The 15304-nt window shown below is 41.4% G+C and overlaps 1 protein-coding gene across 4 annotated transcripts in view; it reads right to left on the bottom strand.

Annotated features, from left to right (window-relative positions):
* CRK (CRK proto-oncogene, adaptor protein) overlaps positions 1–14602 on the bottom strand; it is a 37766-nt gene extending 23164 nt beyond the window's left edge. The window contains exons 1-3 of one of the 4 annotated variants that reach the window (XM_029611649.1): positions 14220–14602; positions 1663–2025; positions 493–783 (exon numbers count right to left, since the gene is read on the bottom strand). In XM_029611649.1, the coding sequence (XP_029467509.1) occupies positions 752–783; positions 1663–2025; positions 14220–14439 (615 nt within the window). In that variant the 5' untranslated portion in view covers positions 14440–14602 and the 3' untranslated portion in view covers positions 493–751. Of the gene's footprint in view, positions 1–492; positions 784–955; positions 2026–14219 lie in introns of those variants that run through there. The other 3 variants (XM_029611650.1, XM_029611648.1, XM_029611647.1) reach the window with 3 other exon arrangements.
* Between the last annotated feature and the right edge of the window lie 702 nt (positions 14603–15304).

The raw sequence follows: 15304 nt of genomic DNA, 5'->3' as shown, positions 1-15304 counted from the left end.
ACATAAGATGTGCTATACTGGTTTAGACAAAGGTCCAGCATCCTGTCTCCAACAGTGGCTAGACATCAGAAAATATTCAGCAGAGCCCAAAGATTCCTTGTTGCTCATTCCTAGGGATAAGCAGCATGTTTCTTCATGTCCACCTGGCTAACAATCGTTTTGGACTTTTCCTCTGGGAACCCATCCAAACCCCTTTTAAATCCAGCTATGCTAGATGCTGTGACCACATCCTCTGGCAACAAATTCCACTTCTTAAACTGCATTGAGTGAAAAAAATATTTTCTCCAGTTTTAAATTTGCTACCAGCTAGTTTCAAGGAGTGATGCAAAAGAAATTGATTTCTAGTACAATGATGTAGGTCAATTATTAGTGAAAGCAACTTAATGTTATGTAAGATTTAATTCTTTAGCAAATAGCTGAAATGAGAATAAAGATACAAGAAGAATGTTATGTCTGACATCTACATCATAAGTAAACAATAATTACTATTTTCCTTCAAATTATATCTAATCTTCCACATCTCTCTCTTTATGCATTCATAAAACTCTCGTCAAAATTAAGTTGGGGGATGTCAGACCCATGGATCAGGCCTCAGTGCCTAATAGCAGGGCATGTGGATTTGGCTCTCCCATGTAAGAAATCAGGTCTGGGCACACAAAGGAGATGGTGTATTCAGACCTATTGACAACAGCTGATACCACAATGATACCTCAAGTAAGGATGTAGCTCCAAGGAAATAACCCTCCAGCTGTCAGGCTAATGATATATGTCCATGTCTGCTTTCTGGGGAAGGCAATAAATGAAGACAGAGGAAAAAAGGAAAAAACAAATTGTGGGAACAGGAAGAAAATTACTAGATACTAATCCATAATAGGAGCTGTGCATTACAAAACTTAAGCCTTGTCCACAATCAGAACTGAGAATTGGAAGTATAATGAAAATTCAAGCCACATTACTAGTTTCTGCACCACCACATGTTTTGGAGAGAATCAAGGAACTGTGGTCATGCTATTTTATTTTAATGTAATCAGTAAATCAATATAGTAGGCATTTATGCAACAAATTTCATCCAAACAGGATCCTAACATGCTCATAATTCTATTTCAGAGACATGAAGTCAAATCTAACAGTTTTCAAAAAGAAATTAAGGACTAATAATTACCCATTTACAACTGGGTAAACTGAAACATGGGGACAAAATGAACTGAGCTAGTAACAGAGCAAGTGGCAGTAAGTGCAAATCATTCAGGAGCTCTCGATTTCTAGTCTTCCATTAAAGTCACCTGACTAGACTCCCTTTATAAGACAGGAAGAAGAGTAGCACATGCAATTACAATTTTGTGGGCTAACATGCTAAATAAGAACATTCAAATATGCTTTTTTCTTTTAGCACCAAGAGAACATACACTTCCCCCATCAAAATCCCTAAAATGCTAAATTGCATTTGAAAGGAAGAATCCTTTCCATAGATCTCTTTCCTTCCATTATATACCTCCAAAGCCAAGGCTGTCTTGTCGTAGGCATTGGGGACTCGCTTCTGGATAACCCTGGCATAAATAGGCCCATTCTGGAGGTTAGGGAGCGGAGTGTTGACGCTGGGCTGGGCATAGGGCCCTGGCTCCGGCCCACCCAGTGGCTGGGGGTGGGAATTTTCCTGGTTACCTCCAATCAGAGCTGGTACTGGAGCAGAGGCAGGCCTGCATTTCTCCACATAAGGCACAGGTATCATCCCTCTTTTTCCTTCGCTGTCCTCTGCATTCCACCATTGCTCCTCAGGTTTATCCCGGATCCTTAGGATGTCTCCTTTCTTAAATGGTAGATCTTCTTCATCATTACCATTAAAGTCAAAGAGAGCTCGCACATACTCTGCTTCTTCCTGCCTCAGAATAACCCCATGCTGTTTCGATTTGGATACAGGTTCTATCAAGGTTGTAGTGTCCAAGTAATGTATTTTATAGAATTCCAGCAAAGCAGGTAATGACTCAAACTCCTGATCACCTATTCGGAATCTGGAAGGATTTGACCCTGAAAAACAGAAAAGCTGCAGATTAGTAAAGGAAGAAAAACTATTAAGTAATACTGGAGGTGGACATCAAGCATTAGGAAAGTAAATGACCCAGTATATCTGGGATGGCACCTGCCTTACATCATGCTTTCAGCTTCTCCCAATACACATCCAATTCAATGTTTCAGTTTTGGCTCACTATTATTGCAAATATATGAATAGAATAAAGTAGATTATTCTGATTTCAAGGGCAATAATTAACTGAAAAGAATGGTAACTGCTTAGTAGATTTTTAAGTGAATAAAGAATATTTAATCATGAATTTTACTACAAAAAAAAATATTGCTCTGGAAAAGAAAGCTAGTACTGGGTAGGTTATACTTGACATGACTTTCCTCTATACCAGAGATGGTCAAACTTTGTGCACCCTTCTATCCTCTTCTCTTCATGCCCCTCCCGATTGGCTTTCTCTTCATGCCCCTCCCGATTGGCTTTCTGTAAGTCTTATAGCAGCCAAATTGCATCTTTATTCAGGATGCTGTGCAGCACAGACGCTCACCTGCCTACCCATCCTCACATAGAGAAAAGTGTTTGGCCATGTGCTTACCTCCCCCCCCCCCCCCCTTCGGGTGCTGACATCAGCAAAGGCCAGGTCCTGGTGTCGTGCGATTCAGCAAGTCTTTCAAAAGGGACTGCATAAGTCTTTGCTGATGACGGCAGCACTCAAACATCACGGGCCGCACCTAATGTTAAAATTAGCATGTTTACCAGGCCAGATAAAAATAAATGATGGATCTGATTTGGCCCAGGGGCCATTGTTTGCCCACCCCTACTCTATACCAGCAAAAATACTGAGACATGAATTGAGGCTTTTAAATGACATCTGATGATAATATTCATGGGCAACTTCCAATGACAAGTGATAGAACTTTAGTCCGTCACAACTTTTGCCCTATCACATGCAGTGCAATTTTTAGACAATTATCCAACTAGTGATTTGGATCTTCATGTCACAATGTCTAGGGCTTCAGAACATTTAAGTCATCTTGCTCATTAAAAATCAGATAACCATAGCAGAATTTAGAGAAAACAAATTGCTACAAATACAAAAGAAGAAATTGGAGCAATATGTTCATATTAGGAGAAAGTGCTCTGTATATAGGATGCAATTAGAGAAATTAAAATATTTAGACCAGATAAGGTGGGGGGGGGTGAAATTCTTACCTGATAGTTTCCTCTTTGAGTCATGCTAGACCAGGCAATATTTATGGCATATCCCCCTTCATAACTGCTGGAAACAGAACACCTTTTTCTTTCTCCTTTGTGAAGTCATGGCAGCTATAAAGGAGGTGTGGCCTTAGGCAACTGCCAGTAATCTTCTGACAAAGCCAAAAAGATACAACTACTCTATACATGTTTGACATGTTTGAGGGCTTTCAAGAAGAGATCCTTTAAGAAGCTTGACTCATGTGCAAAGTGGGGCTTAAGGTCTCATGGTGAGAGCACTGGTCTGATGCTCTTTGCAGATCTGCATGCACAGCTACCTGCAATCCCTTGATTGGCTCTCTGTAGCAAGATATAGCTGCTACCTGTACCTTCAAAGAGCAAAGGGATAATCCTTTATCTAGGCATAGCTGGATGAAAACTAAGATGCACATACCATCTGCCTTCCAGGAATAGATCATGCATATATAACAGCAATTCTCGAATAAAGTCCAAATGTGGATGTAGGTTAAGGGCGAAGATGACAGTCGCAACTTCAACATGGTAGAAAATGATCATGGGGAGTAACCTGTCTTACACAGTGCACTCTTTCAAAGGCCAGGGCATAAAAGACAGAACAGAGTTGGGATCTCCATCGAGACTGGACTTTGCCATAACAGGCCACGCTCTCCCCTAGAAGATGTATCAGGGTTCCTGCCAACGATTTTATCAGATCTGCATACCATAGTCTCCTTGGCTTGTCCACAGCTAAGAGGAATATCCTGGATGGATGGACTTCTATCCTCTTCAACATTCTGCATATCAGAGATCAAGTTGGAAACACATAAGGCAGGGCATCCTTCAGCCAGGGTTTTATTAGGGCATCAATCCCACTGGAGCCTAGTTCCTTCTATCAGCTGAAGAAACACTGTCTTGGTATTTGCCTGTATTGCCATTAAGTTCATCACTGACTACCCCCAATGGGCTACTATTCTCTGGAATGCTTCTTGGATGAGCATCCACACCAAAGGGTCCAACCTGTTCCTGAGGAAGTCACCCTGAATGTTTTCAACCCCGCAAAGTGCACCGCAGTTAGGAGATGTGGATTGCCTTGCCCATCCACATATTCTGGCAGCCTTGTTTGCTAACATTTGGCTGCAAGTGCCCTTGCTTGTTAAAAGGGTAATCATGAGGAGCATAAGTTATCAAAAGGCAAGAAGGAACGATCTCTTAATTTTTTAGTTTTTCTTGATCAAGTTGCTCCTTTCTTGCCTACTGTCCCTGAGCTGTCTTGCCCTGGCAATGGGTTCCCCAGCTGAACTTGCTAGTGGTCACTTATGCATAAAGGTCCAGATCTACCTCTTCAAACAGATTGACAGGATTCATCCCCCCTCCCCCCCACACACAGCAAGCTTTCCTTTACTAATATGAATAGAAAGAGGTGAGGTCATCCTCCATTGAATTCTGAATATCACCAAAAAAAGAGGAAACCACTATAGTGAGTACATATGGGCTCTGGCCCATGTACTATATCTTTTTTTGAATGTAAAATTTTATTGATGAAAATAGCAAAACAATGGTATACAATGAAACATGGAAGTCAAGAAGGTTATCAGAATAAACCCCCTGTAATCCCCCTCCCATCTCTTCTCTGAACAGGTACATCATAAAACGGATACAGAAGAATAATTTCAAAGTGGAGAGTAGGCAGATCATATAAAGCAGCATGACTATAAGACATTACAAGGTGTACATGTTGCATAATAAATCTCATGAGGTAACAAATTTGACTCTGGCTGTTTATTTGCTACATGTCAAAATCTGAGTAGATTCGAAATGGTCCATAGAAAGGGGATAAGATTGAGAGCAGAGCATAAACAAGCAATTTATATGCTCCCAAACATAGATTGAGCGGAAAGCCACTTAATAAAGGGTTCCCATGAATAGCGAAAAGCAGGCAACTGATCCCGTTTAAGGGCAGCAAGGTGGGCCATCCGATAACACGAATGTAGTCTATGGAGCACAGCAGGCAAAGATGGTAGGTGGGGCAGTTTCCAAGCTTTGGCAAGTTCACAACGAGCTGCAATATATACTTGGGATATAAAAGACTGCATGGGTGTATTCAAGTCCTCGCTGGGAAGAAGCAACACTTGGGCAGAGTGTAGGGGAATATCCATATCAGTAACATCCCGCAACCAATTTTGCAGATTAGCCCAGAAAGGAAGCACTAAAGGGCATGACCACCACATATGAAGATACGTGCCCACTTGCCCGCAATTCCTCCAGCATTGATCAGATACATGAGAATACATAGTATGAAGCTGAGCCGGGGTCAAGTGCCACCGATACAATAACTTGTAACAATGCTCTTGGATTGTGGATGAAATTGAGCTTTTAGTTGTTTGCTGAAACAATATCCCAGGTATCTTCGGTTAGTACATCCCCAAAGTCACCCGTCCATGCCCGTATATGGGAAAATACGCAAGGGGAGTGTGTATTCAAAAGGGTATATAACTTGGAGATGACCCCGTGACCTTATCAGCATGTGCACAATAGGTTTCAAACAGATTTAGTGGGGCAAACCACTTGGTTAACCGATAAATGATGTAGAAAATGCTGAACCTGAGCCATCCTCAAGAAGTCCTGTAAATCTCCTCCAAATCTATCTTGGAGATTCTGAGGTGTCATTAGGTTACCCTCTTTCCAAAAATGACTAACACTAAACGTACCCTGGGACATCCATTTGTGAAATAGACGGGATGTAAGACCGGCTGGAAAGCTTGTGTTATGGAAAAGGTGGGTTGATTGGTGGTAGATAAAAGAGCCCACCATGTTAGCCTTCCAGTGAGCCCAAATAGCAAGTGTGGCCTGTAAAGCAACTGGTGTGAAATCAAGAGGTCGCCAAGTATGCTTTGGTTGCCAGAATAAAGTTTGGAGTGGCATTACCCCAATCATTGCCTGCTCTAGACATACTCATTGCTTAAGGTTTTGCGTATGGTAAGTATCCACAATCGCCCTCATGTGTGTTGCCCCATGATACCAGGCGAGATTTGGAACCCCCCTACCCCCACTCTTTCGAGGGAGGAAGAGAACAGCACGCACAACCCTAGGTGGCCTTTTCTTCCAAATGTAATCGAAAAATTTTGCCAGACTAAGTATCGCTTTCGGAACTGGAACAGGTAAAGTAGAAAAATACAGTAAACGAGGGAGGACATTCATTTTAAAAATCGCTATGCGACCCATCCATGAAAAATGTTCCCGCCCCCAACTCTGAAGGTCCCAATCAATTTTCCGCCACAGTGGAGTGTAATTATTGTCAAAAAGCTCCGTCACCTTAGCTCCTATCTGTACTCCCAAATATTTAATAGATTGTTTCGCCCAGTGGAAGGGGAATGCTGCAGCTATGCAATCCACCTCTAACAAGGGTAGAGTAAGATTCAACAACTCAGACTTGTAATTGACTCGAAACCCAGCCACTTTATGAAAAGCCTCTAGCTCTCCCACTACTGCTGTTAGGGAATCATAAGGATTGGTCAAGGTAAATAGGATATCATTTACAAAAAGCAACATTTTGCAGTGAATACTCCAGAGGAGTGACGCACTTTGGAGGCCAAGGGCTCTAGGTAAAGGGCAAACATAGGCGAGAGTGGACATCCTTGCCTAATACCTCTCTGAATATTAAAGCATGAGCTCTAGCCTCCGTTCACCTTCACCCGAGCCTTCGGGGAGTCAGAGCGCCCTCACCCAATGTTGGAAGTATTCGCCAAATCCCATTTTTTGTAAGACTTGGAAGAGAAAAGGCCAGTGAACAAGGTCAAAGGCCTTTTCAGCATCAATAGCTAATAGCACTGCAGGGATTTGTTTGCCCTGGACCCAATCAATGACCTTCCGAATATTATCACTAGCCATCCTAGATGGGACAAAGCCAACCTGATCATTATGAATCAAGCCCGGCAGAATAGACTTTAGCTGCTCCTCTAAAACGCATGCTAAAATCTTGGTCAAGATTTATCAAAGATACTGGTCTGTAGGATCCGCAAAGCTCAGGATCCCGCCCGGTTTTGGCTAGGACTGTGATGCCTGCCACATTAGCATGGGTTGCCAGACCTACATGACCTCTCAGCGAATTGAACATTTCTGTCAGAGGGCCAATTAAGGTGGGCGCTAGTTTCTTATAATAGGCCCCTGAGAGACCATCAAGACCCGGTGCCTTCCCGGCCTTTAGCATTTTGATAGTATATTGGACTTCCATGTCAGTTATGGGCTCATCCAACCGAGTTTGCTGTTCGATCGTTAGATTTGGTAATACAACCTGTGCCAAGTAGCTATCAATATCCCCAGAGCCTGCTGACCCCCTGGGAGGCTGGCCACAGGTTCCCTTTTTTTTTTTAACAATTTATAGACACAAGCTCCTAAATCCAACCAGAACTAACAGAAAAACTGACACCTAATCTGAGAAACTATCCCCAAAATTAAGATCCTGACCAGACTGTAGGCTTTGCACTTCCACCATCTGCTTGGAGACAGAGTAATACTGCCGGATTGTAGGTGGCACTCTTATATAAGGTGGAGTTTTGTTTAAAAACATCTGTCTCCATCTGCTGGGGGGGGGCAAAACCCAGTCTGGACTGATCCGGGTACGTACAGGGAATAGATGAGGGGGTAAAAGGGGCACTTAGGGATGACGAAGCCATAGCAGAGAGACTAAATGAATTCTTTGCTTCAGTCTTCACAGAGAAAAGGTGATTCAGAAGAAATGAAAAAAAAAAGTCACAGTGAACCTGGAAGATGTACTAGGGTAAATTGAACTGAAGAGTAGCAAATCACCTGGGCCAGACAGTATACATCCCAGAGTGCTGAAAGAACAGAGAAATGAAATTGCAGAGCTGTTATAGGAAATTTGAAAACTATCAGTAACATCTTATATGGTAACTGAAGATGGACTGCCAATGTAATGCCTATTTTTAAAAAGGGATCAAGGGGTGATTTAGGAAACTACAGACCAACGAGTGACATTTGCCCCAGGCAAAATGGTAGAAACTATCAAAGGACAAAATTGCTGAACATATAGATAAGCATAAGTTTTGCCTCTTTCCCATAAAATTATTTGGCCAAGGGAAGTCTTGCCTCAATTTTGCTACTTTTTTGGGGGGCATAAACAAAAAATGTGGATAAGCTAAGCCAGGTGATATAGTATATCGATTTCCAGAAAACATTTGACAAAATCCCTCACAAGAGACTTCTTAGGAAGTTAAAAAGTTATGGGATCGGGGGCAGTGTTGTATTGTGGATTGCCAACTGGTTAAAAGATAGAAAATAGAGTAAGACTAAATGGTAAATTTTTCCAGTGAAAATAAGGTGAATAGTGGAGTGCCTCAGAGATCTGTTCTGGAACCACTGCTTTTTAATATATTTATAAACTTAGAAAAGGGAACAAGTGAGGTGATCAAATTTGCTGATGACAATTATTCAAAGTTAAATCGCAAGAGGATTATGACAAATTGCAAAAGGACATTGCAAAACCTGGAGACTAGGCATGCAAATAAATAAAATGTAATGTGGACAAATGCAAAGTAACGCACTCAGCGAAGAGTAACCCAAATAGCAGCTACATAATGCAAGGAGATAGAGCAGCTTTTAAACTAGAACAAGAGGGAAAGCCAATAGTCACTTAGTGCATGGTTCAGAGTAATGTATCCTTGAAGAATACTAATGAAACAGGAGAGTTAGGGCACCCCAACAGAGAGGTTCCAATAAAATCAAACGTAGTCCATGTGCCTATAAGCAAAAAATTACCTGAGCTAAAGATTTCCAAATTATCCTATCAACTGAAAAGTAGGTTGATACAAAAAAACCAAAAAAACACTCTGAAATATCTGTATGCCAATGCCAAAAGTCTAAGAGTAAAATGGGAGAGTTAAGAGTGTATAGCAGTAAATGAGTGACATATTTGGCATCACAGAGACCTGGTGGAAGGAGGATAACCAATGGGACAATGCTGTATCAGGGAACAAATATCATCGCAATGATAGGGAGGATCAACTTGGTGGGGGCATGGCACTTTATGTCCGGGAGGGTATAGAGTCCAACAGGATAAAGATCATACAAGAGACTAAATGCTCAGTAGAATCTATATGGGTAGAAATCCCATGTGTGTTGGGTAAGTATAGTGAAAGGAGTATACTACCGTCCACCTGGACAAAATGGTCAGACAGATGATGAAATGCCAAGAGAAATCAGGGAAGCTAACCAATTTGGCTGTGAAGTAATAATGGGAAATTTCAATTATCCCAAAACTGACTAGGTAAATGTAACATCAGGACATGCTAGAGACAAAGCTCCTGGATGTAGTAAATGATTGCTTCATGGAGCAATTGGTGCAGGAACCAACAAGAAAGGGAACTATTTTAGATTTAATTCTTAGTGGAATAGATGTGATGAGAGGTAATGGTGGTGGGGGCCACTTGTCAATACTGATCATAATGAACAAATTTAAACTAATAACTGATAAAATGAGGAAAATAGAAAAAACTGAAAGGTGCAGCTGCAAAGGTTAAAAAAGTGTTGAACAGGTATGGACATTGTATTTTTAAACAATCCTAGATGTGTAGTCCAGATGAATTCCACGCATTAAGAAAGGTGGAAGGAAGGCAAACGATTACCTGCATAGTTAAAAGGTGAGGTGAAAGGCTATTTTAGCCAAAAAACATCCTTCAAAAATTGGTAGATCCATCTAAAGAAAATAGGAAAAAGCATAGGCATTGTCAAGTTAAGTGTAAAACATTGATAAGACAGGCAGAGAAAACTTGAAATGAAGTTGGTCGTAGAGGCAAAAACTCATAATAAAAACTTTAAATATATACGAAGCAAGAAACCTGAGAGAGAGTAGGTTGGACTGTTAGATGACTGATGGGTTAAAGGGGCTCTTAGAGAAGATAAGGCCATTGCAGAAAGACTAAATGAATTATTTGCTTCTGTGTTTACTAATGAGGATGCTGGGGGAGATACCAGTTCTGGAGATGGTTTTCAAGGGTGATGAGTCAGATGAACTGAACCAAATCGCTGTGAATCTGGAAGATGCAGTAGGCCAGATTGACAAACTAAAAAGTAGCAAATCACCTGGACCGGATGGTATGCATCCTAGGATTCTGAAGGAACTAAAAAATGAAATTTCATATCTATTAGTTAAAATTTGTAATCTATCATTAAAATCATCCATTGTACCTGAAGACTGGAGGGTGACCAATGTAACCTCAATATTTAAAAAGGACTCCGGAGCGACCCGGAAACTATAGACTAGTGAGCCTGACTTCAGTACCGGGAAAAATAGTAAAAACTATTCTAAAGATCTAAATCACAGAGCATATAAAAAGACATGGTTTAATGGAACACAGTCAAAATGGATTTTCCCAAAGAGAAGTCTTGCCTTACAAATATGCTTCATTTTTTGGAAGGGGTTAACAAACATGTGGATAAAGGTGAACCAGTAGATGTATATTTGGATTTTCAGAAGGCATTTGACAAAGTCCCTCATGAGAGGCTTCTAAGAAAACTAAAAAGTAATGGGATAGAAGATGTCCTTTCATGGATTACAAGCTGGTTAAAAGACAGGAAAGAGTAGAATTAAATGGTCAATTTTCTCAGTGGAAAAGGGTAAACAGTGGGGTGCATCAGGGATCTCTACTTGGACCGGTGCTTTTCAATAAATGATCCGGAAAGGAATAAGACGAGTGAGGTTATCAAGTTTGCAGATAATACAAAATTATTCAGAGTAGTTAAATCACAAGCGGATTGTGATATATTGCAGGAGGACCTTGCAAGACTGGAAGATTGGGCATCCAAATGGCAGATGAAATTTAATGTGGGCAAGTGCATGGTGTTACATATAGGGAAAAATAACCCTTGCTGTAGTTACATGTTAGGTTCCATATTAGGAACCCAGGAAAAAGATCCAGGCATCATAGTGGATAATACTTTAAAATCGGTTCAGTGTGCTGCAGCAGTCAAAAAAGCAAACAATGTTAGGAATTATTAGGAAGGGAATAGTTAATAAAACAGAAAAACATCATAATGCCGCTGTATCGCTCCATGGTGAGACCGCACCTTGAATACTGTGTACAATTCTGGTCGCCGCATCTCAAAACAGATATAGCTGCGATGAAGAAGGGCGACCAAAATGATAAAGGGGATGGAACAGCTCCCATATGTGGAGAGGCTGAAGAGATTAGGGCTGTTCAGCTTGAAGAAACAGCTGAGGGGGGATATGATACAGGTCTTGAACAAGATGTGAATCGGTTATTTACACTTTCGGATAATATAAGGACTAGGGAGCACTCCATGAAGTTAGCAAGTAGAACTTTTAAGACTAATCGGAGCAAATTCTCACTCAAAGCACTGGAATTTTTTGCCAGAGTGTGGTTAACAGTTAGTGTAGCTGGGTTTAAAAAAGGTTTAGATAATGGACTTCTCCTCCAAGAATTTAGCTATTACTCAAGTTGACTTAGGAAATGGCCTCTGCTATTACTGGCATCAGTAGCATGGGATCTTCTTAATGTTTGGGTACCTGCCAGGTTCTTGTGGCCTGGTTTGGCCTCTGGTGGAAACAGGATGCTGGGCTTGATGGACCCTTGCTCTGACCCAGCATGGCAATTTCTTATGTTCCACATTAGGAATCACCAACTCAGGAAAAGGATCTAGGTGTCTGTTGAAAATATGTTGAAATCTTCTGCTCATTGTGCAGCAGCAGCTGCCTAGAAAGCAAATAGAATGCTATGGATTATTAGGAAAGGAATGGAGAATAAAACAGAATATCATAACTCTGTATTGGCTCCATGATTTAACCTCGTGAGTATTGTGTGCAGTTCTAGTCACATCTTTTAAAAAAAAAAAAAGAGCAGAATTAGAAAAAGGTATAGATGACAACCACAATGATAAAGGGGATGGAACAATTCTCCTACGAAGAAAGGCTAATGTGGAACGGCGTGAGTAAACGTTAATCAGTTCTTTACTCTTCAAAAAGTACAAAGATCAGAGGACACACAAAGTTACTAGGTAATACATTTAAAACAAAAGAATTTTTTTTTACTCAACGCATAATTAAGCTCTGGAATTTGTCAGCGGACGTGGTGAAAGCTGTTAGTGTAATGGTGTTTAGAAAAGGTTTTGACAAGTTCCTGGAAGGAAAGTCCATTAATCATTAAGGTAAAGTTGCAGAAATCTACTGCTTATGTTTGGGATAAGCAGCTTGGAATCTATCAGCCCCATGGGATCCTTCCAGGTACTTGTTATCTGGCTTAGCCACTGTTGGAAACAGGAGCCATTGACTTGATGGACCTTTAGTCTGACCCTGTATGAAAAGTATTATGTTCTTATAGAACAGTGGTTCTCAACCTTTTTCCCTATTGTGACACACCTGATGGACAGTGCTCACATGTGCCACACTGCTCACACAATCTATAGCTAAACTAAAAAATGCCTCAATATTACTTTTATTGTTAAGAATGGCACAAGGGAAAGATAAGGGTGCCCTGAACAAATAAAATTTTATACAAACTGCATTTTCTATCCTCCATGGGGGCCACCAACCTTTTTCTTCTGTCACTTTTGGGCCCAAAGGAAGATAGAATTGACATTTTTCATTGGGCTCCGGCAGGAATGGGGGACAAGATCTGTTTCCTATGGGCCCAGTGGATGAAGAAGTCTGCCTTGTGACCTGTACAGCATTGTGCATCCTCCCCTCACAATTAAATTATGCATTTATAATAGATTTTATATGACAACATTAAAAGTACAGTCAGGTAAATATCACTTACATGTGTATATTTACATGCACTATTGTGGTATCAACCAGAAAACCCTGTAAGATAAAAAAAAGCCACTCTGAACCCATATGGTATTAGGCCTGTTGATACGTGTTCAGTGTGGGTTTAGTACTCGAAGTCACAAGTAAAGATTATAATATAGTAAAACCTCCATACAAAAACATTACCAGCATGCAAACAGTAATAACACTACTCATGAAAAGGTAAAAGTGCTAAATATTTGCATACAAAGGAAATAGTACATGTAAATAAATCTCATACATATTCATTAAGAATATCCTGGGGGGGGGGGGGGCGGCATAAGACTGGTTTGAGCATCCCTGTCCTAGAAGAAAGGTAAGATAGGAGAGAGATTAGAGATTTTTAAATATTTCAAAGGTTTCCATACACAGGAGACTATCCTCTTTCAACAGAAAGACAACTCTGGTCTAGAACAAGGAGTCATGGGATGAGAATGCAAAGGGGTACACTCAGGAGTAATCTTAGGACATATTTCTTTAGGAAGAGTGCCTCCACGGTATCCGAAGACAAGAAATCGTAGAATAAATACAGGGGATACCTGAGGAGTGATGCGAATTGTAAGAGCTACATAAATTGGATAGAATATATATGCCATAAGGTCTTTCTTCCATCATGTTTCTATGAATATTACCCAAGGTCGTGTTATAAAATGGGAGAAAAACATACGTATAGCTATGAGAATAAAATCATTGTAAATGTAGCCCTGAATGAGAAAATCACTTCTATAAAACAGATCTAAGAAGTGTTTAGATATCTATCATTTTCCAGCCTTAAAACACAAGTTACATGAATAAAAAAAAAATAGACCATTCAGCTACTAAAACGCTATATCCCAGAAACAGTCTGAAAAGGTATTCGTGAAAACCTGTGTTGTGGGTACTGGCATAGCTAAATTAGTTTGCCATTTTTTTTTTTCAAGGTTCTTTGAAAAAGGTAAAAGTTTGAAGAAAAAAATTTTGCTTTCTCAAGAACATTAACGCTGCTACACAGGTCATCATCATCTATAACGGTATTATTTTTCTCCAAGTTAAAAAAAAAAAACAAAACAAACGGATCCCACCTCCCTTCATGCCCACGGCCTGTTTTATTAAAATTACTTGGCACAACCCGCTACCCCAGCAGGAGCAGCCGAAACAGGACGCGCCAACCAACTGGACCCCGGCACTCACCCGGCCCGCTCTGCCGGCTGTTGCAGACGCTGTTAATAATATAATGCGACACCTTGGAGTTCTCGGACACGGACAGCACATAATCCCCGGGAATGGTGGTGGAGTCCCGCACTAGGAACACGCCGTGTCGCTGGCCTTGCAACAGATTCACCGCCTCCTGCCGGTTCTGCCGCCCCCAGTACCAACTCCCGCGGTCCTCCGAATCGAAATTACCAGCCATAGCTGCCAACGTACTCCGCAGCTTCAAGGCCTTAGAGGACGTTCATGCACCCGGGAATAGGCCGCGGCCTCGGGGCAGGCACTCACAAAACTTTGCCTAACTTGAGACCTCTCCAACGTAGAACTCGCCAACCCGAAATGGCGGCGTAAGAAAGGTCTGACCTCACCTACCGGAAATGACGTCCTTCGAGCGCCAACTGACTGGTCAATATTGCCAAGTAGGCGGGCTTCCCGCCATAATGGGCTGTTCTTTAAATTTATAGGCTTTTTTTTTTTTTTTTTTGGCAACAGGCTTTTTCATCGCGTTGTCACTGGAAACAAGCAATGTCTCCTTTCCCCGCTCTGCTTCCACATTCAGTTCCAGCGGACCCCGAAAAAAAAGAGATGGACGGTGCCGGAACAGCAGACGTCCGTGCATGCGCACTAACACGGACACGTCACAGGCTGCCTGCGGGCGAGAACTGCTGTATTGGGCTCAGACCTTCGGGGCCCGCACTGACTAATAATGTTGCGCATGCTCCTGGTAATTTGCTGCTCTTCCTGTTCCAGGTGTCGCACATCGCAAGTCTTTCCTTGCTCTAGAGAGCAAGTGAGATTTGTCTTTTGAAAGAAGGTTGGACCCAGAAGATAACATGAGACCTAAGATATATTTAACCATCTTCATTACAGATTGTATTTTTTTTTATTGCATGACTAGATTGTGTTATGGCGTGAATGTGCGAATCGCGCTACCGGAATGCTGTTGAGTAGGGAAGGGGTGGAGTGGGCTCAGTTGATCAGGGTTGGAAGGCCCGAGATGCTAGTGAAGGACTGAAGCATAGAAAATGCTCTGAGAGCAGCGGCAATGGGATGGGAGCCGCTCTGCG

Source organism: Rhinatrema bivittatum, chromosome 8 (assembly GCF_901001135.1).
Source record: "Rhinatrema bivittatum chromosome 8, aRhiBiv1.1, whole genome shotgun sequence".
Lineage (NCBI taxonomy): Eukaryota > Metazoa > Chordata > Amphibia > Gymnophiona > Rhinatrematidae > Rhinatrema > Rhinatrema bivittatum.
This window is presented reverse-complemented; position numbering and strand designations above follow the sequence as displayed.